Source organism: Stenella coeruleoalba (assembly GCF_951394435.1).
Source record: "Stenella coeruleoalba genome assembly, chromosome: X".
Classification (NCBI taxonomy): domain Eukaryota; kingdom Metazoa; phylum Chordata; class Mammalia; order Artiodactyla; family Delphinidae; genus Stenella; species Stenella coeruleoalba.
The window spans coordinates 12,964,506-12,990,815 of record NC_137152.1 but is presented as its reverse complement, the minus strand read 5'-3'; the positions used below and the strand labels follow the sequence as shown (position 1 = coordinate 12,990,815).

The 26,310-nt window shown below is 42.0% G+C and overlaps 1 protein-coding gene across 5 annotated transcripts; it reads left to right on the top strand.

The window, feature by feature from the left end:
* The first annotated feature begins 760 nt into the window (after nt 1-760).
* Nucleotides 761-26,122, top strand: RBBP7 (RB binding protein 7, chromatin remodeling factor). Of its 5 annotated transcripts, none has more exons than XM_079910634.1 (12): nt 761-872; nt 1,898-2,042; nt 7,746-7,891; nt 11,496-11,669; nt 12,815-12,930; nt 17,150-17,310; nt 18,098-18,224; nt 18,342-18,419; nt 19,783-19,859; nt 21,797-21,854; nt 24,804-24,914; nt 25,650-26,122. In XM_079910634.1, the coding sequence occupies exons 1-12, from the start codon at nt 776-778 to the stop codon at nt 25,716-25,718; spliced, it is 1,359 nt and encodes a 452-aa protein (XP_079766760.1). In that variant the 5' UTR covers nt 761-775; the 3' UTR covers nt 25,719-26,122. The 5 variants fall into 5 exon arrangements, with proteins under 5 accessions (XP_079766760.1, XP_079766758.1, XP_079766756.1 ...); XM_079910632.1 differs by lacking the exon at nt 761-872 and adding an exon at nt 921-1,084 and having other exon boundaries at nt 11,523-11,669; XM_079910630.1 differs by lacking the exon at nt 761-872 and adding an exon at nt 921-1,084 and having other exon boundaries at nt 25,650-26,121.
* The last annotated feature ends 188 nt before the right edge of the window (nt 26,123-26,310 follow it).

Genomic DNA, 26,310 nt, shown 5'->3' with positions numbered 1-26,310 from the left:
GCTAGGACAGAGACCACAACGCCAGTGCAGGGACAAAATCGCCCGCAGTACGAGAGGCCTCAAACATAATTTGAAGGACTCAAATTTGTGAACAAACAAAAATGTAATTCAAATCAGCTTCGGAGCGTTTGCGGCCTGTGCCTGAACAGGCCGCAGGTTTAGCCTACTAGGGAGGCCCGGCGGCTTCTGCAGTCACAAAACACCCGCGGCCTCTGCAAAAGGCCCCCTTTGCCTCCGACAAACCCTACCTCGGCTCGACCAGGCCCCAGAAAAGGCCAGTCGGCTGGAGGAAGAACTTTCGGGTGCAGAGAATTGCATGCCCGCGACTGTCAGGGAGACTTTGAGGGCACAGTAGTCTCTCGAGACTAGAAACCATTTTCCTTTCTCGCTCTGAGATTTTGCTTGGCTAAGCGGCGACAGCCTCCCTGCCCCCTACCCCCACCGCCACGGCCACGGCCGCTGCAAGCAGCCACGCCCCGCGGCCTCAGGGCTCGCCGCCCCGGGGCTCGCAGCCCCCACGCAGCTTGCAAGCCGCGCCTCCTTTCGCCCCACCCCCGCGCGCCCCCATCCGCCCCCGCGGCCGGCCCTGGGAGCGCCGGGCGAGTCCTTGCGCCTGCGCCTCGCCGACTTCCTGCCGCGGAACGCCCCGCCCACCCCTAGAAGCCCGCCTCCGAACGCCGCGTGAAACCTGCCTGCCGCACGTCATTGGTCGAGGCGACGAAGCCGTCGGCTCCCAGGCCCGCCTCGCCACCGCCTCTCACTTTTCCCAGGGCGGATGCGCCTGCGCTCAGCTGCCTGGGCGGGCTGGGAGGCGCGGGTTGAAAAGTCTCGTTCCAAGTTTGGAGAGAGAGAGAAGAGCGCCTCAGACCTCGGTACCCGTAAGCGGGGAGGAGGTGAGAGAGAAGGACGCAGCGTCTGGGGAGCACCCAGGCTGTAAGACGGAGCTCAGGCTTCGAGAGCTAGAAGTGTGTGACGTGCCTGGGAAAGGCAGGAGCGCCTGCGGTTGGGCTGCTCTTGGCTAGCAAGGGGAGTCCGAGGAGGCGGCGAGGGGCGAACACCCGACGCAAGATGGCGAGTAAAGAGAGTAAGAGGCCCTGCGGGGCGGCGCGCGGCGGGGGGCGGCGGGCGTGCGAGGCCGCGGCACGCGCCGGCGAAAGGCGCGAATTGGCGTGAGGAGCAGGGGGCGGGGCCGGGCGCGAGGCTCGGCGCGCGGCTCGAGGGGCCTACGCGGGACGGGGCCGCAGCGCGGAGGGCTCCGAGCACTTCCGGAGCCGGGCGTGGGGCCGCGGGTTGGGCCCCCTTCCCGCCACCCTCCCCTCCCGCCACCCCCCTCCAGCGGCGGCGCTCCCTAGGCCCCCGGGCGGAGGCGGCCTCTGCCGCCGGAAAGCGGGCACGGCGCCTCCTAACACGCGCGCGCGTCGATCGCCTCGGGGTCGCGGCCCTTGTCCGGGGGATTCTGGAACCCGCTGGCTTATGGCTGCCGACGCGGGCTTCGTGGGATCAGAGGCCTCTCCTGGTGGGGGATGGAGGGAGCGGGCTGATGGGTTTCTGCTACACGTGGATTCTTCTCGCCGGATGGGTCGGGGAGGTCCTCTACATACGGGTCGTCATCTTGGAACAGGTGCGAACAGCTGTAACCTGCAAAGCAATTGCGTTGTCTGTGTAATTACCCAATTTTGTATACGCAGGCGGTATTGATTTTAAAGTGCAAAAAAATAAGCTCCCTGGTGTTAATATTCTCTCCACGTTCTGGAAGAGCAGTTGGTTGTTCGTGTCCAAATTAGAGGTAAAGGGAAAGAGGAGATTAGGTGTGGTCGTCTTGAGGTGACCTCCAGTGGAGATTGTGACTCCGATTCCTCTCAGCCACTTAATCGTGTGGGCTTTCTCCAAATTTCAGTGTTTGAAGATACTGTGGAGGAGCGTGTCATCAATGAAGAATATAAAATCTGGAAGAAGAATACACCGTTTCTGTATGACCTGGTTATGACCCATGCTCTTCAGTGGCCGAGCCTTACCGTTCAGTGGCTTCCTGAAGTGACTAAGTAAGGGTTTCTGGCAACTTTTATTTCGCATAAATTTAACTATTGACTTGAATTTCCTAGGATTTTTTTTTGGCGTTTTATACATAGAACATACGCAAGTCATCAATTTAGACCTTGCGTGATGTGGCAGGTGATTTTTATTTTCAGGACTTAAGCGATTTATGGGGTGGTTTCTGACGTATAAATGTGGCGTTAAAAGGGGACAAAGAATCTGTTGTGAGATTAAGGATATATGTAGGATGCACTGGATATATTTGACATTTCTTGGACTTAAATATAGATCAGCATTTCTTTGGGCCCCAGACTAATGGATTTCTTAATAACTTTATGGGAAAATAGCATGTGTACAGAAAAGTGCACAAATCATAAGCGTGTGGCTTGATGAATTTTTACAAAGTGAATACACCCTTGTAACCAGCCCCCAAGATGAATACGTCTTAATTGGCAAAGGTGAAGAGAATTTAGCAGCAGTTCACCAACGAAAAGGTGGTGGTGTTGGCTTATAGTATGGGATACACTTTGAGGTTGCTGTTGGTTTTTATAAGAGTGTTCTTTGCACCTCTTTGTAAAATTTCTCTGGTAATAATTGCTGACATTTATTGAGCACTTAGAACAGGGCCTGGCGCATCTGAAGAGCTTTATGTCCTATTATTTGGTTTAATACAACAGTACAATAATTACTTTTTATCATTCTTTTTTTTAAATCATGTGGAAACTGGGGCTGAGATATGACATAACATGCCCCAGGTCACACAGTTGGTAAGTGGTGGAGCAGGCTTTCAAACCCAAACCAGGTGGCCCCAGAGTTGAGGCAACCTCTGCACTAGGTTATCTTTCTCATACAGTTGCACTTTTCCTAGTAGGAACTTGGCCTTGTACTTTATTTTTTTTTTAATATAAATTTATTTATTTATTTATTTTTGGCTGCGTTGGGTCTTCATTGCTGCGCGCGGGCTTTTCTCTATTTGTGGCAAGCGGGGGCTACTCTTTGTTGCGGTGCGCGTGCCTTTGTACTTTAAAAGTGTATTAATTTTTGAGTATTGTGAGCATATAACTTAATGAGGATTAATCAAACTCTAGAGAGGGGATTTTGCAAGAACTTTTAAAAATAAGAGTAAATTACCTTCATATAAAACTCTTCATATGATGGCCAGATTTTCCATATGTGAACATTGACTTCCATACAGTTAGGGACTTCCACTGGGCCTCCCAAAAATCTCAATGTAAATGTGCAGATGTGGGAAGAAGAGCCAAGAACTAAATAGTGGAGGTTTCTAATCCTTGACATTTATAACTTTGGCCGTCAAATGCTTAAGGGTATTGAGGTTCTGGTTTAGAGCATCATGTGCATTTGACTCTTTGTGTCTTCCTGTTAAGCAGATGATTTACATTGGCTTGGATCTTTTTGACCTACTCTAACTGTAGAAAAGAGCCGAGGCTTTAAAGTTAGAGACGTGAGTTTGAATTCTGCCCCTTGCTTCTTAGCTTTGTGAATTAGGGCAAGTTGGTCAGTCTCTATCCTGGAGTAGTCTGGTCCGTAAATGGAGGTGCTCATGGTTCTGACAGCCTACACTTGAGGAAGTAAATAAGATCGTGCATGTTTAAGTGCTGGCACAGAGTGAGTACACAGTAAATGGTGACTGATGGTAATTCTCCCACCCTTTCCTATTCAGAAATCATTTGTTAGGGTGGAATATCTCTCTTTTTCCATTTGTATTTCAATGAATGCTGTTTACTGAAGTCTTTTTATTTTTATTTATTTATTTTAACATCTTCATTGGAGTATAATTGCTTCACAATGGTGTGTTAGTTTCTGCTGTATAACAAAGTGAATCAGCTGTACATATACATATATCCCCATATCTCCTCCCTCTTGCGTCTCCCTCCTCCCACCCTCCCTATCCCACCCCTCTAGGTGGTCACAAAGCACCGAGCTGATCTCCCTGTGCTATGTGGTTGCTTCTCACTAGCTATCGGTTTTACGTTTGGTAGTGTATATATGTCCATGCCACTCTCACTTTGTCCCAGCTTACCCTTCCCCCTCCCCGTGTCCTTAAGTCCATTGTCTAGTAGGTCTGCGTCTTTATTCCCGTCTTACCCCTAGACTTTTTTTTTCTTTAGATTCCATATGTATGTGTTAGCATACAGTATTTGTTTTTCTCTTTCTGACTTACTTCACTCGGTATGACAGACTCTAGGTCCATCCACCTCACTACAAATAATTCAATTTCATTTCTTTTTATGGCTGAGTAATATACCGAAGTCTTTTTAAAATGTTACCGATAACATGTTTTGCGTAAAGATTTTAAAATTATAGATCTGTGTATATCAGCCTTATAGATCTGTGTATATCAGCCCAGATATTACTTTTTTTTAATTTATTTTTTTTTAATTTTTTAATTTTTATTTTTGGCTGCTTTGGGTCTTTGTTGCTGTGCGCAGGCTTTCTCTAGTTGTGGTGAGCAGGGGCTACTCTTCTTTGCAGTGTGTGGGCTTCTCATTGCAGTGGCTTCTCTTATTGTGGAGCACGGGCTCTAGGCACATGGACTTCAGTAGTTGCAGCACACAGGCTCAGTAGTTGTAGCTTACAGGCTCTAGGGCGCAGGCTCAGTAGTTGTGGTGCACGGGCTTAGTTGCTCCATGGCATGTGGGATCTTCCCAGATCAGGGCTCGAACCCATTTCCCCTGCATTGGCAGGCGGATTCTTAACCACTGTGCCACCAGGGAAGCCCCCCAGATATTACTTTTATATTAACACTTAGGAACTTAACAGAAAATACTTTAACTAAATTATATATTCCATGGTGTTCTTTGCATGCAAAGAAGTGGGATCTGGTTGTGGTACGTGCAGTGGCTCTGGGAATGCAAGAAAATGCCAGCCAGCCTGCATTCTTGGGTGTTGAGGACGGCTGTCTGGTGCTTTGCAGGGTTCTGTTTAGGGTATGAAGGGACTGTGATTGTGTTTCGTCACTATGTAGGACAGTAAAAATGTTGGCTACTCTTATAGCCTGGCTCTTTGAGAGATAGGCTCTACTCAACCTCATCAGGCTGGCCTTCTGCCTACATACAGCATGCTTCCGAATGATTACTTGCACTTTCTGAGCTGTTGTCCTTAAATTCACTTAGGTGATCATCCATATAATTGATTTGGCTCTTTAAACTTTTTATTTAGGTATTTCTAAGAAATTATTTTCCAAAACTGCTAGATCATTATTTCATATCTCTTAATTGGATAATTTCTTAAACATGTTAAGACTTACTCTCTACCTAAAAACCTGTGTATACATTCAAACTCAGATGATACAAAACTGCATAAGTCCCCCTTCCACATCCTCTATTCTCCCAGTTCCCTTACCCAGAGTGGAGGCAGTCCTTGTTTGGTGATTTCTTATCCATCCTGCCGGCATGAAGAAGTACATGCTGTGTCCCTCCATCTTTTTTTCTGGTAGCAAGTTGTTGACTTGACTTCGCATCTTAGTTCCCTGACCATGCCCCCTGCAGTGGAAGCATGGAGTCCTAACCACTGGACTACCGGGGAATTCCCAATTCACTTGACTTTTTAATTAGAAGTTTATATTGGAGATTTTTTTCCTATCAGCATGCTTATATATATGTTCTTTTGTTTTAAAGGCTCCATAAAATTCCGTTTATGGATATACTATAATTTATGTCACCAGTTCCTTATTGATGGATATTTGTTTTCAGTCTTTTGCTGCTTCAGGCAATGCTACTGAGAATAACCTTGTGATAATCTGTGGTTGTTGGGTGAATGTCTTAGCAGTAGAGTTAAAGTGGTCAAAGGATTCTGGCACTGAAAATGCACAAGGTCTTTTATAATGAGTGCTTCTGCAGCCTTAGGTGCATCCAGTATTGGAGGAAAATAGATATTGATTGGCTCAGGAAAATAGGCTTGTATTTTAAAGATGGAGATGAAAGAATTTGTAGTAAAAAGAAAAATCCTTATGTGATGATCGGGTCAGGGGAAACCAGAATAATTGAATTTTAGAGTCAAAAGGAGTTTTTCAGACCCTCTAGTCCATCTGTGGTCCTGCTCCTTAGAAAGGTCATATGATGGATTGACGTGTTTAACCTGTAACTTTACCTGCTGGTCTTAGTTTTTTCTGCTTAATGCCATTAAAAAGAAGTCACTTTCTTCCTTTTATGTCAGTCCTAACATTGTTCTGTGCTGCCTCCTTTCTCTCAAGTATTCCTATTTCTTTTCAAACGGTTCTCATGAGATATGTTTAGGTTCCCTTTCATTTTAAGCCACTATTCCTTGTAAAGGTTTCATTTTGTCCAAATCCTCCTAAAGTACATTGCTAGAGCCTAATTTTCTAAGTGTAGTTTTTCCAGTTAAAAATGAGTGAATGCTCATGTGTTTTGCCTTCTTCCCTATATAAGGTCATCTCAGATGAAATTAATTATCTTTTTTGATAGCCACGTCGTATTCTTGGTCACTGAATGCACGTCGACTCAGACCCATGTCTTTTTTCAAATAAACTGCTGTTGCTTAGCCATGGCTGCCTTATTCTTTTCTTGGAGTTTTTGTGTATTTATTGCTGTTTTTTACCCTAAGCCAAATATTGGTAAAATTTCATCTTGTATTTTTTAGTTATTAATAGATTGTTAAAAATAAATTTATTCACTTTTATCTGTGTTGGGTCCTTGTTGCTGCACGTGGGCTTTCTCTAGTTGTGGTGAACGGGGGCTGCTCTTTGTTGCGGTGCGCGGGCTTCTCTTTGCTGTGGCTTCTCCTTGCGGAGCACCGGCTCCAGGCGCGCGGGCTTCAGTAGTTGTGGCTTTCGGGCTCTAGAGCACAGAGTCAGTAGTTGCGGTGCCCGGGCTTAGATGCTCCGTGGCATGTGGGATCTTCCCGGGCCAGGGCTCGAACCTGTGTCCTCTGCATTGGCAGTCAGATTCTTAACCACTGCGCCACCAGGGAAGCCCAGTTATTAATAAATTACATGCCTAGAAGTAACCCACAAACCTTTTTTTCTAAACCACTGAATCCTTTGTGCAACTGGAATTTAGAAACAGATAGTCTAGGCTGTCTGATGCTGGGGCCCAGAGCCTTACTTCTCAGCCTTCCTTACTGAGATGGGACCATGGAACACAGGTGAAAATTGCTCTTCTAGATAGTACAAATGGGAAAGCATTGTTAATAGATCCAGATGCAGAATCATTGCTTAAGCATTGTTAATAGATGCAGATGCAAAATCATTTCTTGGACCAGGGTGCCAAGAGGTATCAGTGATTTCTTCAGCCACAAAGTGAGTTTCCACAGAATAGGGTAACAAAGACCCACCTCCCCTCTCCCGTAAAAATGAGAATGCCTATTTTATAAGCTTTAAGCACCGTAAATATAAACAAGGGGTTTTCACGTAGTGCCATTTTCACTCATAACCTGTTGTTTAGGTGAAGAAACTGAGGCCCACAGGGAAGTTGTGATTTAAGGAATTGCGTATAACTAATTTTAGTTTGAGCCAGGATTTAAACCCAGTTTTTCTGACTCAGCACTTTTTTTTTCCGTTGTACTTTGTTGCTTCTTACTCGGAAACCAGAAACAACTAGTGTATTTAAAATTGAAGATTTTTTTTTAGGCAATAAGTCATGATTTATGAACATGGGGATGGGTGATGGACTGGATTTGTTAGCAACTGATTTCTTAAAGGATTAGTATGACTTTCTTTCTTTCCTAAACAGACCAGAAGGAAAGGATTATGCCCTTCATTGGCTAGTGCTGGGGACTCACACATCTGATGAGCAGAATCATCTTGTGGTTGCTCGAGTCCATATTCCGAATGATGATGCACAGTTTGATGCTTCCCACTGTGACAGTGAGAAGGGTGGTAGGTATACCATATATTCCAGCATTGGTGTCAAGGAATAGGCCTCTAATTATATGCTATTAAAACGTTGTACTAATATCTTTTGGCCCAGCAGTTTAACTTCTAGGACTTTATCCTACAGAACTACTCACCACATGTGCATAAGGATTTTACAGTAGCAGTATTTGCAAGATTGAAAAATTAGGCTCAACCTAGCAACCCAGATGTTAGTTCATAGGAAGTTGGTCAAACACATTATGGTATGTTTGAAATACTGTGCAGCAGTTACTAAGAATGACCTAACTTTGAATTTTACACACAGACAGGGAGATAAATCTGTATGCACTGGTATGGAAAGGTTTCCAAAATAAAGTGAGTAACTGGTATGTGTGATTATAGTAACTGTTTTGGTAACAGTAAGAATATGTGTTGGTGTAGGCATAGGAAAAAGTCAGGAGGCATTTACACCAAACAGTTAATAGTGGGTTTTTTATGGAAGCTGTTGACTCCCATCCCCCAATCCAATCATACATCCCCCTGTTTTGGTATTCCCACAACCACCCAAGTTTGGTGATTTTGCTAGGAGGACTCACAAGACTCAGCAGATTATGCTCATGGCTAAAGTTTGTTACAATGAAAAATACAAAAGCAGCAGGAAAAAGATAAGCATCAGGGAGTCTCAGGGAGTCTACAGAGGTCCAGCACAAGTCTCATCCAGGGCCACACAGGATGTGCTTTCCCTCTGGCAGCAAACGACAGGGACAAGTGTGGACTATCTCTGCTCAGGGACACCCATTCGAGGGTCAGGGTCTCAATCTTTCATGGCGGTTGGTTTTGTAGGCACATCATATTGGCAGCCAGCCATGACAGCTGAACTCGGGACCCCCGTAATGAAATCAGGTGCGTATCATCAGTCTTGATATTTGTGCAAAGCAACCCTGACAGACTGGTATAGCATGGTCCCTTGCTTCAGATGTACCCCACAAAATCAACCCATCAGTGACATCGAGAACATTCTGAGGTCATGGTCCCAGGAGTTGGTCAAGGGTCAGTCATGGGCCCAGTGTCCGTCAGAACTGTGAGGGCTAAGCAACCAGACCTGCTGGGTTAGTGCTTTCCCCACAGCCCCAAATGGTTGAATAGAGCTTTCTTATTGAAAATAAAATTCTACTTTTTAGCTAAAGTCTTGCCACCCTACTCCATTCCTCCTTGCTTGCTTCTCCAGAATTCATCACGGTCCTGAAATTAGTGTGCCGTTTTCAACTATTTGTATTTTTTATTATTCATACAGTAATAAACATACATAATGTTGTTTTGCAGTTTGCTTTTTTCATTCAGTTTTGTCTGTGTATACTATGTAAATGCCTAGGTCATTCTTTTAACAACCGTATAGTATTCCATTATGCTTAAACCTTAATTTATTCTTCTATCAAGGGGCAGTTGGATTGTATCTGTGTGGGTGTTTTGCTGTTAAGAGCAATGCTTCAGTGAACATCCTTGTTCCATCTCCTCGTACACGTGGGAGAACTTATGTAGTGGAGTGGAATTGCTGAGTTGTGTGGTATATTCATTGCCAACCTAAAATAATATAAACCTTTTCCAAAATGATTTACTCAGTTTACCACTTCCACAATTCATAGTCCATTACCCTACAACCTTATGCATTATTTCTGTAAATATTGTTGTAATCAGAAAAATTTTAATGGCTGTTAGTCCTAAACTATGTACTTAATTGGACTTTCAGCTTAAGAATTAGTCTCTGTGCATGATACATGGAGATATTGTTATTAGTAACTTGTCCAGTGAATTACATTCTAACAAGTGACTACAGTAATTCACAGTTAACGCCTTTTAAAATTTTCAGTTATGGTATTTTTAATGGATACTATTGTCATTAAGATAGTGATTTTTCAAGCTTTTCCTTTTGAGTTTGAGAAAACAAAGCCCTGTGTACACAGTAAATCTTACCTGGAAGCCCAGCTTTTATTAAAGGAGAGCTGTTCAGTTTGTTTTCACTAAAGGAATTTGGAAACTTGAGTATCTTTGTAGCAGAAGGGTGAGAAAGAATCCTTGGGGTCCACGGTTGTGGGAGATTGAAAATATAAAAGCGGCAGCTTTGGAGCAGGGTCTCTGGTCGTGGCAGGTGATAGGATCAGGAGGGGTGTCTTGGAAAGGCTGAGGCATTTTCTTCCATTGACTCGATGGGAAGGGGAAGTGCTAAGAGGGAAATGGGTGATTGCGTATGGTTGTGTGAGAGTTGTTGTGTGAAATGGGCTATGACTTTGAGCCTCAGAAATAGTAAGCAGTGTTTGCCATAGAGAAGAATGGCTAAATTCTTCCCCCCATCCCCCCACCCCCGGCCCCGTGGCTTGCGGGATCTTAGTTCCCCAACCAAGGATCAAACCCGGGCCCCGAAGTGAAAGCACTGAGTCTTAACAACTGGGCCGCCAGGGAATTCCCAAGAATGGCTAAATTCTGATAGTAAGGCATGGGAGCTAGTGTTGCTTGAGCATTCCCACATAGCAGGGCCTGGCTGAAACTGAGGAAAGGCTTACTGCTTTCGGTGTGTTTTCGCCAGGCCCCAGCCAGTCTGTTTTAGTTGTTACCTGCCTGGTTTCATTAGGCATTTGAGTTAGTGTTACTTGACCTGAGACACAGGGTGAGCTGAAAAGGAATGTGCAAAGGAGAAGAGATATAGGTCAGGAAGAAGTAACAGTTATAATGTGAAGCCTCCGAATTTTTTCAAGTCAGCAACTAATTCAGATTTGTATCTACGAGCACAAAAGAGAACATGTTCTTGTTTGCTCTTATCTGCTTAGATGTTCTCTACTTGTATTCTTTCTGCTATCACCTTGCTTCTGCTCCGAAGTTACACTTTTTATGTGGCTTTCTCACTTTTCCAAGGCCTTTTTTTTCCCCCAAGGCCTTTTTAGTAACTATTTAACATTGTAGTCATATTCCTACACCAGATAGGGAGGTTAGCCCACTCATTTTAGCTTTGGCACTCCACTAGCAGTTGAACCGACATGTTCAACTGGATTGAATGTGTTCAGGGATTCTGGTGGAACTGACGTACGCGTGTGTGTGTGTGTGTGTGTCTCTGTCTGTCTGCCTGTCTGCCTGTCTGTCTTGGGATTGAGTGGGTGTTAGTTGGATTTCCGATATGAGGATGTTTTTGACTTTAGACTCAAGGAGTGTTCATACTCCTGAGGATGAACCTGTCTTAATGAAACCTAAAATACAATTCTAATTTCAGCACTTCCAAATGAGTTGTATTTGAACTAAAAGGCTGAGGTGTGTTAATTGTGTGGTTGTTTGAATTTTCGTGAATAATTACATCATCTTCACAACTGAAAGAAGCTTATTTTTAAATGTTTTAAGTCCAAGGTGGAACTGAACTGCATAAAATAGGTATCAACATTTTCCAATTCACATGGGCTTCGAGAATAAATTAATTCCAAGTGACAAGCGAGCCTATATTTTTGTGTTCTTGCGTGCCCTCTCTCCCTCTCTCTTGGCAATTTGTGTTGTATTCTGTCAGATTAAAATCTCAGGTTGATTAAACTGAGTGACTTGTGAATTTTAATCGTAAGTGTATGTGTTTATTTCTTTCTTCTCACATTAGAATTTGGTGGCTTTGGTTCTGTAACAGGAAAAATTGAATGTGAAATTAAAATTAACCACGAAGGAGAAGTAAACCGTGCTCGTTACATGCCGCAGAATCCTCACATCATTGCTACAAAAACGCCGTCTTCTGACGTGCTGGTTTTTGACTATACAAAGCACCCTGCTAAACCAGGTATGTAGTAATAAAGTCAGACCATTGCTTGACCCTTCTTCTTGATTCAAAATGATAATAGCTTTGACGTCATTCAAACTAGTATACTCTAATTTTTAAAGGTTTAGAAATTGTTTCAGGGGTCCCAAAACCATGCCAAGTTCAGTGATTTAACAGAAGAACCTCACAGCAGGTTATTATATTCCTGGCTAAAGTTTATTAGAGCAAAGGATATAGAGCAGAAAAACGGGAATAAAAACTGGCTAAGGTTTATTACAGCAAAGGTTACAGAGCAAAGGCAGGAGGAGAAAGATACACATCAGGCAGAGTCCAGAGAGGTCAGGCATAGTCTTGTGAATCCTTCTCCTCTGGGGCCACATACCACAGGGGCATAAATATCTCTGCCCAGGGAAGCCCATTTGAGTCTCAGTGTCTGGGGATTTTATGGAGGTCTGGTCACACAGGTACATTCTGCTCTGTGACCAGCCATGGTAAGGGCAACTCAGGACCCCAGCAGTGAAGCCAGATGCATCATGAATCTTGCTCAACAATCCTACAGGTCTCGACAAGCTGCCACAGCATGCCCCACTGCTCTGGGCATACACAGCTTCATCAGACGGCGACATGAAGAATTTTGTGAGAGTCACATTCCCAGGGGCTGGCTAGGTCAGTCATGGTTGCAGGCTACCTTGGAGACATGCAAGGACTGAACAGCCAGACCTGCTGTGTTAACTGTTTCCTCACAAAAATGTTCTTAAAACTGGACTTGGAGCTGGGGTGGGTTGTCACCATGTAAATTTGTGGGCTGGTATAGTTTTCAGTATTTTGTGTTAGAGCTTAGTACTAGGTTTTGCAAAGGAACAAGTCATTTTATGGTCACGAAACCTGGTTTGCACTGAGTATTTGAAATGAAGCACAGAGAACAGCTTTTCAGGGAAGCAGAGAGAACAGCTTTTCAGGGTGGTCGTGGGTGAAACCAAGTCCTTGCTTGTGTGTGGTGCTTTTCCAGGCATTATGATAAATGTTACGGCTCACTCAGGAGTGGGAATTTGCTCTTACCAGTTCTGATAAACAGATAATCACTTAGTAGTTAATGTATTTCTTTTTCTTTTTTTTTCTTTTCTTTTCTTTCCTCCTTTTTTTTTTTTGTTTTTTTTTTTTTTTAGACCCAAGTGGAGAATGTAATCCTGATCTTAGGTTAAGAGGCCACCAAAAGGAAGGCTATGGTCTTTCTTGGAATTCTAATTTGAGTGGACATCTCTTAAGTGCATCTGACGACCATGTGAGAAACCTATTCTTCCTAATCTACTCATGCACTGAGAGTTAAAGACTGTGTCACGGACAGCTCTGCACTGATGGAGACTAATAGATGAAAGGTTTTCTAAGATAATACTGATTGTTGTGATAACATTTCCACAGGATTTAGAGAAATGGTTATCACACTGCCCTTTTGGAGCCTTAGAATTCCACAAAGCTCTTTTGAAGCAGCCTTAGAGTGGAAGGAAAGTGGGCAAAAGGTGTCCCATTATTTAACAGTGGACCTCTGTAATGGAGACTCTTTAAAGTGTTTGTGAGGCCTGATTAATATAAATTACATTTTAGTTTAGTTGTTTTTTGGTTTTTTTGGGTTTTTTTATACTGTTTTCTAAGTGTACAATCTGTAGGTTTTCGTATATTTACAAAGTTGTGAAACCATCACTAGTATCTAATTCTAAAACATTTTCATCAAATGTCACAAAAAGTAACTCCATACCCATTAACAGTCACTCCTTCCTTCCCTGAGCTCCTGGCAACCACTAGTTTACTTTCAATCAATAGATTTGTCTTTTCTTGATATTACATATAAATGGAATCATATAGTATGCGGCTCTTTCTGTCTGGCTGCTTTTATTTAGCATTAATGTTTTCAAGGTTCATCCATGTGAAAGCAGTGTCGGTACTTCATCCCTTTTTATGGCTGAACAATACTCCATTATATAGATATACCACAATTTATTCATTTATCAGTTGGTAGACATTTGGGTTGTTTCCCCTTGGGGCTACTTTTGAGTATTGCTACTCTGAACATTTTTGTACAGGTTTTTGTGTAGGTATGTTTTCATTTCTCTTGGGTAGTCACCTAGGAGTTGAATTACTGAGTCATGTGGTAACTTTATGTTTAGCTGTTTGAAGAACTGCCAAACTTTTCCAAAGCAGCTGCACCACTTCACATTCCTACCAACAATGTATGAGGCTACCAGTTTCTCCATGTCCTCACCAACACTTGTTATGGTCTGTCTTTATTATAGCCATTCTAGTGGGTGTGAAGTGGTATTTCATTGTGGTTTTGACTTATATGTACTAATGGTGTTGAGCATCTTTTCATGTGCTTACTGGCCATTTCTGTACCATCTTTGGAAAAATTTGTATTGAAATCCTTTGTCCATTTTCATTTTGTATTTCCTTGAGAGTGCTTTATATATTCTAGATTCAAGTCCTTTATCAGATATATGATTTTTAGAAAATTTCTCCCATTCTTTGGGTTGTCTCTTCACTTTTTTTTTCCCCCCCGGTATGCGGGCCTCTTACTGTTGTGGCCTCTCCCGTTGCGGAGCATAGGCTCCGGACACGCAGGCTCAGTGGCCGTGGCTCACGGGCCCAGCCGCTCCGCGGCACATGGGATCTTCCCGGACCGGGGCCCGAACCCGTGTCCCCTGCATCGGCAGGCGGACTCTCAACCACTGCGCCACCACGGAAGCCCTCTTTTCACTTTTTTGATGATTTCCTCTGAAGCCCAGAAGTTTTAAATTTTGAGTTCAGTTTATATATTTTATGTCACTTTTGCTTTTGATACCGTATCTAAGAAACCTTTACATAATCCAACATCACAAAAATTTACACCTATGTTTTTTCTAAGAATTTTACAGTTTTAGCTCTTATATTTAGGTCTTTGATCCATTTTGATATGGTGTGAGGTGTAGAGGTCCAACTTCATCCTCTGTGTGTGGCTATCTAGCTTTCCCAGCCAATCTTTCCCTGTTGAGTTGCCTTGGCATCTTTTAATATAAAGTGTTTTAATTAATGAAAAGTACCCCACAAATGCAAAGTGATCTTGTTAATTTATTATAGATCAACGTTTGTAGCATTCTTGCCACTAACAGCCCCATATTTTCTTTCATGGTTCCCATGCTGTAAGCCTGAAGTGTCTGGTATGACTCCAAGTACAAGCCGAGAGTAGACTTCTGGAGCTTTTGAAAGCTCATGTAACTTGGCCACAGTTAGCGTTTTATGTCAGCTTTGTGAGAGAAGGTTACTTGCCTTCTTCCTTAGTATATCCCCATACCTAGAACAGGGCCTGTCACATCACAGACCTTCTTTATTTGTCTGTTAATTGCAGTTTCTGTTCAGCTTTTTGAAATATTGAAAGTAGGCAATTGGCCCAATCAAGATTGTTTAGTTACAAACAACCAAAACCAACTCTGGCTGATGGTTTTGTTTTGTTTTGTTTTCTATAATTTTTCTCTACATTTTTGTAAATTTTAAATTTTTACTCTTTTTATTTTTTGTTTTTAAGGATATTCTTCAGGGGCATTTTCTGAGTGCTTTTAAAAAATATCTCTTTTAATTTGTTTTTAAAAAATAAATGTATACCCCCTTCACCTATTTCTCCCACCCTCCACCCCTGGCAACCACCAATCTGTTCTTTGTGTCTATGAGCTTGTTTTTTGTTGTTGTTTTTAAGTTTCCATATATGAGAGATCATGTGGTATTTGTCTTTCTCTAACTTACTTCGCTTAGCATACAGCCCTCAAAGTTCATTTTGTCACAGATGACAAGATTTCCTCTTTTTATGGCTGAGTAGTATTCCATTGCGTATATACAGCACATCTTTATCCGTTCATGCATTGATGGATACTTAGGTTGTTTCCTTGTCTTGGCTATTGTAAATAATGCCACAGTGAACATGGGGGTGCAGATATCTTTACGAGTTAGTGTTTTCGTTTTCTTTGCATAAATACCCAAGTGGGATTGCTGGATCATGTGGTAGTGCCATTTTTACTTTTTTGAGAACTTCCATAACTATTTTCCTTGGTGGCTGCAAAGATGGTGCTGGCTGATTTAAACAGAAAAGTAATTGATTGGAAGGGCCTTGGGTAGGGTAGCTCACAGAAGTGCTGTGGCGGCTAGAAAATGGTCTGGAAAAGAGGGGAGGCCGGGTCGTTGACCCAAATTAGGCCAGTGAGGATGTCATTCTTGCCACCCTTGGAAAGTGGATGTAACACCCCCGCCCCCCAATCATCAGAACAGATTCTCCTTTTGTTGCTGTTCACAATTCAAAGACCTGGTCAGATGATTGAGCCCATGTCATGTTCTTGCAACCATGCTCCAAGGGAGGCCGGGAAGCAAGGGTCTACCTCAGTTCTCTGGAAGGAAGCTTTCCTTTGTTTCCCTCAAAGTGAACATCCTCCCAACAGGGAGGATGGGTTATACTCAGGAACTTAACTGCTAGTACTTTTTGAAGACACCAGGCTGGGAGTTGCTAGTCATAATTAATAGCTGACGTTTCCCAAGGGCTCCACATATGCCAGGGATCTTGCTAATGTTCCCAGGATCCTTCTGAGGTGAGGAACAGGTGATGGCAAGAGCTCCACACGTTCCGTCTCTTCCGTGCATGTACATTGTGCAAGTACCAACAGAGACTAAGGGCCATGTGTATTATGTAACAGAAACCCTTTCAGGTAAAAAAAAGTGATTTATAAAGAGATGAAGCTGATACTAGTGTCAGTGGAATTAGGTCGAATATAGCTTAATGGAATTACCTCTTGTTTTAAACCATTGAGATGAGAATCATTGCGCTATAGCTTGCAGTATTTTTTCATAGAAACTTAAGACTTTTCTCAACTATTTTTATGATGAGATGTTAAGAAGAGACTCAACTCCCAGAGCCTGCTGATCTGTGATCTTTGAGGTGTGGGCAGGCCCTGTGCCGTCTTCCAGTAGCCTCATAGGGGTTCCTAGGTCATTCACCTTTTGCACTTCCCGATGTGTGTAGTGGTTTCTGCCATGAAGTGAGACTTGGCCAAAGGCTTTTGCTTTTTAAGAGGCATATTTTAGTTTTAATTCCCAGTCTCCCAACCCAGCGTTAAGTTTTAAGATGTGCATTTCTGTTCAGTAGATACCGAACACCAGGCTGTCAGTGTTGTGTTGTGTAATCTGGGTGAATTTTAGATACTTGACTGAATGTATGTAGGTGGAAACTCTATCTTGAATTTCTTGCCTGCCACCATGCTGTCTTCCTGTCCCCATTACACTGTATCTTCCTTGCCCTCTGCATCTCAGATTGTGGAAGCTGTACCAATACACTCTTCTGTTTATGAAGCTTTACTTTTGTTTATATTTCCTCCTCGTGTTTATTTGTAACTTTTATATAGTTAAGTAGTTTTGTTTTTAATAAAGGTGTTTTAAATAAGGTGTTAGCATTTAAATTCAGTATCTTATAACTTGTTTTGTTCCTTCTTCAGACTGTCTGTCTGTGGGATATTAATGCAGGACCAAAGGAAGGCAAAATTGTGGATGCTAAAGCGATTTTTACTGGCCACTCAGCTGTTGTAGAGGATGTGGCCTGGCACCTGCTGCATGAATCATTGTTTGGATCTGTTGCTGATGATCAGAAACTTATGATGTAAGGTGGAAAATTCAGTGGGGTCTCATTATATGGGTGTCCTGAATGGCCATCAGTGATTGTGGTGGCCTGTGGTTTGATTTCTTTTTTTTGTAATTATGTCTTGGCCTTCAAAAAAAAGAAAAAAAATAGCTTTAGTGAGGTATAATTGACATAATAAACTGCAAGTTGGTATGGCCTTTTTACATAAAAGTTACTGTGCTGTATGGTTGAACACAACTTTTTATTTAGAAAAAGAAAGGAAAACAGGTATGTACACACAAAGAAACATGCTTAGGGCAGTGGTATGTATCAAAATTGGGATCAGGGTGGTTTGCATTGAAGTTGAGGGAGAGAGTGATTGCATCAAGGCATGGCCACGGGGCTGCATTCAACTGCCTGGAATGCTTTTTATCTCATAAGCTAATATCTGAGGCAAACAAAGCAAAACACGGAAATTTGACAAGGCTAGGTTGTAGGTATCAAATTGTTATTTTCTTTATGTAGTATTTTGTGTACGCTTGAAATAGCTGGTAATCCAGACAGGAACGTAAGGAACAAGAAAGCAGAAATAGCCCTAGTTTGTTTTGCGCAGGTTTAGCACATATCAGTTAGTTGTTGGAAGTCCAACTCTGCGTGGTTGGAAGTCCAACTCTGCGTGGTTGGTATCCCTGAAGGGGCGAGTTAGCGAGAGAACAGTGGCGTGGGGTGGTGCTGGTGTGGGCGCCGAGCGTTGGGGAGAGAGGCTGGGTCGGGTTGAGCAGCCTGCTCGTGTGCTATGTGCCTTGCTTGTACCTTTGTGTTTTAGATGGGACACCAGGTCCAACACCACCTCCAAGCCGAGCCACCTGGTTGATGCGCACACCGCTGAGGTCAATTGCCTGTCGTTCAATCCCTACAGCGAGTTCATTCTCGCAACTGGCTCTGCGGATAAGGTTTCTTAAGTTTTTGCATACTTGGTGTTTACAAACCCAGTGGTCTTGTTACTGCAATATTTTAAAATTCTTATGTAAAGTGCATAAATGAATTCCTTTTCATTTATTTTTCTTCAGACTGTAGCTTTATGGGATCTGCGTAATTTAAAATTGAAACTCCATACCTTCGAATCTCATAAAGATGAAATTTTCCAGGTATGTGACAGTTTTCTGATATCTGTCAGATTTTAGTAACGTTTGGTAGAGGGAAATCAAAAAATTTTTTTCTTTTATATCATGGTCAGTGGGCATTGTTTTTTTGTTGTTGTTTTGTTTTTTTTGGCCAAACCTCGTGACTTGCAGGATCTTAGTTCCCCGACCAGGGATTGAACCCACGCCCTCGGCAGTGAAAGCGCAGAGTCCGAACCACTGGACTGCCAGGGGAATCCCTGTTTTTTATTTTTGAAAGCTCCTCTTCTCCTATGTAAGTTAACTAGTGAGAAATAACTTGGATCTTTTTAGAAACTCTTAGTTCAGAAGTAGAAGGAAAAAACCTTGCAAAATAGGATCAGTTTAAAAAGTGAAGGGAGTTCCCTGGTGGTCTAGTGGTTAGGATTCGGCACTGTCACTACTATGGCCTGGGTTCAGTCCCTGGTCGGGGAACTGAGATCAGCGGTGTGGCACGGCAATCAATCAATAAAATAAGTAAATAAAATTTTAAAAAGTGAAATCCAGAGATTCTTCCCTTAAGGTATATCAGCATGGTGGGTCCTCTAGTGAAAAATATCTTGTATGTGGTTTAAAACAGAGATTTGCATAGGCTAAAATATACTTCATTGAAAATGTTAAAAGCTTCTGGGATGGTTTTGGGGCTGAATAAGTTTATTTGGACCCCTAGCTGAGTTCCCTTGTGTTGGGGAGTATGACCTTCCTGGGGGAAAGCTGAGGAGATGGTCCAACAAAATTGAGTTATTTGCAGTGAGGTGGATGGACCTAGAGTCTGTCATACAGAGTGAAGTAAGTCAGAAAGAGAAAAATACCGTATGCTAACACATATATATGGAATCTAAGAAAGAAAAAAGGTCATGAAGAACCTAGGGGTAAGACGGGAATAAAGACAGACCTACTAGAGCATGGACTTGAGGATACGGGGAGGGGGAAGGGTAAGCTGGGACGAAGTGAGAGTGGCATGGACATAAATACACTACCAAACGTAAAACAGATAGCTAGTGGGAAGCAGCCGCATAGCGCAGGGAGATCGGCTCGGTGCTTTGTGAGCACCTGGGAGGGTGGGAGGGAGGGAGACACAAGAGGGAAGAGAGATGGGGATATATGTATATGTATAACTGATTCACTTTGTTATAAAGCAGAAACTAACACACCATTGTAAAGCAATTATACTCCAATAAAGGTGTTTAAAAAAAAAAAAGAGTACCTGAAGGGACAGAACAAAGAGGGTGAGGGCTTGTAGGCCAAGGAGAGGGTATAGAACACGAAATGGGAAAATGTCAAGGATTAGAACAATATCCACAAACTTAGGAACGGATGATTCTTTACATTTTCAAATATGTATTGCTAGGTCCACTGGTCTCCACATAACGAAACTATTCTGGCTTCAAGTGGTACTGATCGCCGCCTGAACGTGTGGGATTTAAGGTAACTCGGTATCTGGTGACAAGAAATTGCATAAATATGCTAATCTGGCAGATTATGTAGTAATTCATAAACTAGAAGAGCAATTTGCTAACCCCAGTTTAATAAGTCTAATATTAATTTTAAGTACCTTCCTGAAGAGTCTGTTCCATAAAATAGAAGTGAATCAGCAAATGGACTGTAAAGTAAATTTATGCATATGTGAGTTTTGTTTTTCTATTGATAATTAGAACTGAAGTCAGGGGGCGGGGGTGCATGTGTGTTTCAACATCAAAATGATGGCATTGAAAACACTTCTGCTGTAGAAGGGGGTAAAGACATTAGCTGTTCATGTCTCCTTGGGTCACACTTACACCTGCAGGACTAGTCTTTCTCAGGTTTTTTACCATTTGCTCTTCTGTGCTTTCATTGGTTCTCTTCGCAGGTATGAGCTCCCGCTGTGGGTTGTGTAGCTGCTGGGGTAAACTTGGGAACAGGATAAGCACAGCCCGTGCTGTCAGAGATCTTAAGTTCTTCTGGGCGCTCATTGTGTAAAGAGTTGCTCCCAATTCTTAAAGTTCCTTGACTGCAGAGTTGCTGTTGCAAGAATTTCAGACTCCTTTGCTTTTTTTGAGCCTTTAGAGCCATTAATAATGTTCCGTTACATACATCTCTGTAAGATGTCCTTATCTCAAATTTAAATCATTAAATTCCTGAAAATAACTTCTTTCCTACCTGTATTGCTTTGAACTGGACTAAGTTTTTAGTCAAGGCTGCCTTACTTACAGAGACAGTAGACCCACTTTTCAGTGTATGGAATAGAGACACTGCAGAATAAAATGCTTGTGTTGTAAAACTGCTAAACATCTAATGTTCTGTGTTCTTATGGAACAAACTCTGGCTGTGATAGATGCTTGAAAATGTAGAGAATCTTTAAAACAGACACTTGAGTGATTTTTTTTTTAACTTGAAAACAATTTTAGTAGTAAAATTAGAAACCTTAAACAAAAACTACAGTGTTGTATGAACTGGTGCAGCAAGGTTTGAAAATCTGATGTCCTGGCAACTGGATTGTCTTTAGGGGTGCCGTAAATAAATTTGCAGGCATTGTATAATTTCTTCTTAAAGTTTATTCATGTCTTGCTTGCTGTTAAAAGCATACATTAGATAAAATTATGGATTAAAATGGTCGATGTTAGCGATTGTTCTCCTGACAGTGGGAGGAGAAACATAATTGTCTAGCAGTCCCATGTGTTTGGCTTGTTCGATTAGCTTTATTGGAAAGAAAAAGTCTAGCACATGGAAAGTTGTATATTTTGGCTGTATTTTTTTTTTTTTAAGCAGCTATTACTAGCAAAGTCCACCTGTGTACCTAGGTATCAGGGCTGATGATTGGTGTGTAACGAGTGATTTCACTGTTGGAACTGCTGGCAGCAAATTCTACAAATTGACGTTTTTAAGATAAGAAAAAATTAAAACTTAACCTTTCCTTGGCTTATATATTCCATAGTTAAAGTTGTTTTGTTGTCATATCTTTAGACACATCTACAGTACTGATGTGTAATTGTATTTCACTCCTGGGATGAAAAAGGCTTTAAGAGTGAAGTGTAGGGACTGGGCATCAGTTCTTCTGTAGATATTTTATATTCTTTTCACCTTTTAATCCTAATGCAGGAAACACCTCAGTTAAAATAGTGAATGAATTTTAAGTTAATATTTATTAACAATAATTACTATTCTTCAGCTTCAGTTATGAACGGCTCTTATTACCATTTCCAGGAAGTAAGCACCACACCCTCCCACCAAATAATTAATACAAAAACTCTAACCGATAACACTAGAGAAGTAAGTTGCTTTTAGGGTGTGTGTTTTAGGATGGGATTTGTGGGCTGATGCTGGCTTTGCAAACATAGATGCTAGAAGAATTTCAGTAATGAAGGCATTGTGTTCTTTCTCAATAGCAAAATTGGAGAAGAACAATCAGCAGAAGATGCAGAAGACGGGCCTCCAGAACTCCTGGTATATATTGGCTTTTCTTAATGCAAGATGAAATGTCATATGCAGACTGGACTATTTGTCATTGTTTCATGTATCTGGAAAATGAGTCAAGAACTTCAAATTCTAGCTCTTGAAGATGATCTCAAATTGGAGGCCTTGGAGGTTATTGTGATAGAGTTTTGACATTTATTGAAAATAGTAAATAGAGCCCAGTAGGTTTTACCAATGTTTCACTAAGAATAATTTAGGCTCCTGGAAAAATAGTGTATAATAATTTCTCACTGATTCTCTCAGTTATGATGTTTCTGAGGGTTTGGGGGTGAGGGGCATTGATATTCAATTAGCAATACTTAACACTTTCTAACAGTATGGAAAAACTTAATGACCTGATTAAGTTCCCTGCTCAGAAAAATGAATGCTTCCTCGATCTTGTTGATGCCAACAGTGCCCACCATCTTCCTCCCATTCCTAATTAAATTATCTTGGCATCTCCTTGGCCCTTTGAAGGTTTGCATGGTGGTATCTGTCCTCATCCTTCCTGACTCTGAGTCCTTCATTGTACACTTCAGGTCACTTTTCTATGATTCATTGCCAGACTTGGTAATGGTTCTTTGTCCTCACTCTGAATTCAACATTTATCTCCACCAGTCATTTGGCAGATAACCACTCGTTCCTCTGTAACGTATATTTAGCTCTTAGGCCAGTACTAATTTTTGGAATGCTTGGGCTTTGCCCACCACTTTTAAAAGGTAAAGGGTAAAGAAGGCCATTGAGGATGAGCCCTGCACACAGAAGGTGTTCACTAGATGCCACATAGTATGGCCATCCGAGACCCCCTTACTCCTTGCCCTGTGTGTTACCGTGCCTGACGTACTAGCGCGTTCAGTGTTAATACTTCTGCTGCTTATAGTATTTCTCAATAAAGTGCTACCATAGACAGATGACAGCATCTAAATGCTGTATTCTGTATTGGGTGTCTTAATTTGAGAAGTCTGTTTTGTGATGCAGGGCCTCGTAAATTTTTTAAGTCTTTTTTTAGCTAAGGTGTTGCTACCAACCATTTTTACTTTTTTCTTTCTTTTTTACTTTGTTAACGCTTACTGAGATATAATTTACAGGTCATACAGTTCACTGAAGTATACACTTCAGTGATTTTTACTATGTTCATAGAGTTGGACAACTGTCACCACAAGTCAATTTCAGAATATTTTTTTTACCTCAAAAAGAAATTGTACCCTTAACCATCACTTCCCAGTCTTCTTTTGTGAGCCCCCGGCTACCACTAATCTACTTTCTATCTCTGTAGATTTGCCTGTTCTGGATGTTTCATATGACAGGAATCATGCAGTATGTGGTCTTTTGTGACTGATCCTTGCACTTAGTGTATAATGTTTTTAAGATTTCCTGCTAGTTTTTGATATTGCAGGGAGAGGACAATGTAGTTGTACAATGTCTCTGTAACAGTTTCATGGGCCTTGACAAAATCCACTAGTATTTTGCTTCTTTTTTCATGAGAGTCTGAAATCAAGGGACATTTAAGTGTAGTAAACTGGATACTAACAAGAATTTAAATATAACAATGTCTTGATTTAATGACTCCTGTATATATTTCAAGCCTGTGGTCTGAAAGGATTTTCACTTATGTCCCCTTTATGACTATATTTAAAAGCTGTTTATCCCATTTTATACTAGGTAAAATAGTTACATTGCATATAACCTAATTGGTGGAGATAGATCTCACTGTCAAACTAAAGTCAAATCTGACTTTCTGTCAGGAAGGGTGACTTACCAGTTCATAACAAAGTATTCATATTCTCCATGTGAAAATTGTTTCTTTTTTTTAATTTTAATTTTTTTTTTGGCTACACTGGGTCTTGGTTGCTGTGCGCAGGCTTTTTCTCTAGTTGCAGTGAGCAGGGGCTACTCTTTGTTGTGGTGTGCGGGCTTCTCGTTGCAGAGCATGGGCTCTAGACCACAGGCTCAGTAGTTGTGGTGCACGGGTTTAGTTGCTCCGCGGCACATGGGATCTTCCCAGACCAGGGCTCGAACCTGTGTCCCCTGCATTGGCAAGCGGATTCGTAACCACTGTGCCACCAGGGAAGTCCTCTTTTTTTTTTGGCCGCGCTGCGTGGCACGTGGGATCTTAGTTCCCTGACTAGGGCTCGAACCTGCGCCCCCTGCAGTGGAAGCACGGAGTCTTAACCACTGGACCACCAAGGAAGTCCCAAGAACTGTTTCTTCTGAATCTTAATTCTAAGATAAATAAAGCCCAGTGCAGGAAGTAAGACTGCCCGCTTCAGCATTTCTTAGCAAATACCTCGGTTTAGGTCTTATGGGGGACCTTCTGGAGTCCCAAGAATTCTTTTTTTCCCCCAGCCTTGGGGCAGTGTGCCTAGGGGAGATTGAAGGATGGCTGAGAAGTATGCCTTTCCATTAGTAAGGGGGAGAAGGGGATCTTTCAGGGGGCCACAGAAGAACCAGGAGACTCCAGGTTGGCCAGTTTTAGGAGAGTATGTATAACGTAAGACATCCTGGAAATGTATGACCTTGAATATTTGTATCTGTATATTTGCTAATGAGGCAGAATTTTAGTGTTAATTATATTAGCTATGGAAATGGCACTGTGGTCGTGAAGGAAAATGTCCTTTGTTTTTGGTGATGCAGGCTGAAGTATTTAGGGGTTAGGTGTGCTGTCTGCAACTTTGTGGTGGCTCAGCAGGTGGTGTGTTAACGAAATAGTATTTGGGGAACCTAGGTGATGGTTATCCAGGCGTTCGTTGTACTATCCTATCACCTTTTTTGGAGGGTTTGGAAGTTGCCAAAATCAAGAGTGGTGGAGGGCTGGCTTACTAAGCCTGTACCACCCTCACTCCAAACTGCAGTTCAGCGACCCGTTACAAGACTGATGCTCTAAAAACTAACTTCTAACATGAGATATGAAACCAAGGCTTTTTTTCTTCTTATTAACAGTTTATTCATGGAGGACACACCGCCAAGATATCAGATTTTAGTTGGAACCCCAATGAGCCTTGGGTCATTTGCTCGGTGTCCGAGGATAACATCATGCAGATATGGCAAATGGTGAGCCTAAAGTATTTATTTTTCCTCAATGACTATCTTGGAGAGATTTTACTAATGATGTAATGTAATAGACATATATCAAACATTTAGGTACATATTATATCAAATATTTATAGAAAGTCTGAAAAGACCTTTTTCCATTTTAACAGCAGTCTTTAAGTTCAATATGCACCTGTTGGGTTGGGAGAAATCTGTGCACGTTGAGGTAGACATAGCACCTGCTCCGATTTTCATGATCGTTACGCCCTTTATCAGCTGGGCTCTTGGCATCACTGCTCCATGTCCAGTGTCTGATATGTCGTAGGCATGAAGGATACGGGAGGAAACATCAGTGCGTTCACACTGAGATACTGAGTTCTGTGGTGATGTGCACTAAGCACTTCAGGACTATCACTCCGTCGAAGTGTCTGAAATGCTTTTGGAAAACACCTTTTATGGATAACTGAAATAAGTAGTAGTGCATGGGCAGCTAGGTGTGTGTGTGGAGTTACATGCTGGCAAATAATTTTTGAGAACACTGGCGTGCCTTTTCCTCATGAAATTTATTGGTCTTTGGGGGTAAAACAAAAAGGAAACTAAGTTTTACTCCAAAATGTGTCCACATTTAATTTCCAGCACTAAATCACGCTGGCCAGTGACAGCTAAAATCTGGATAGAACTAGTGAATGCTATTTTTAGATAGTCTTGTAAAATCTTTGGGGAGTTTTACCTCTGATTTTATTTGGTTGTCTCCAGGCTGAAAATATTTACAATGATGAAGAGTCAGATGTCACAACATCGGAACTGGAGGGGCAAGGATCTTAAACCCAAAGTATGAGAAACGTTTCTGTTGAATGTAATGCTACACAAATGCTTGATTTATCAAGCGCCAAAATGGCATTGTATAGTAGAAAGTCTAAGTGGGGTGGCATATGGCGTTCTTTACCTTCTGATCCTAGCACTTTTCAAGTGAGCTATTGCGTACTGTATCATATTGTAGCTTTTAGGGAAGAAAGGAATGTTGCTTAAGAAAGATCATCAGCCATTGTTTTAAAATACAGTAGCAGGGTACTGCCTTTGATTCAACTATTTTAAGTCCTTGTTTTCTCAAACTAAGTGCTTGCTCTTCCTAAATATGCAAGAATAATTAACTTTTACACTTTTTCCCTCCAACACTTCTTGATTGGCTTTGCAGAAATAAAGTTTTAAAATAAACTTTGTTTTATTCTTTTAGAACCTGGGTTGGGGGGGGTGTGTGTGTGTATGGATGGATCTATGTATGTCCCTTCATGAGGAGGCTGTCAGGGTATACATGCTGAGAACTACCTGAATTTCTTTCCAAGGTACGCGATGGTATCCTATGCAGACGTGGGGAGAAGTTAGGTGTCTGTATTTTGTGCTTGATTGGTGAATCTAG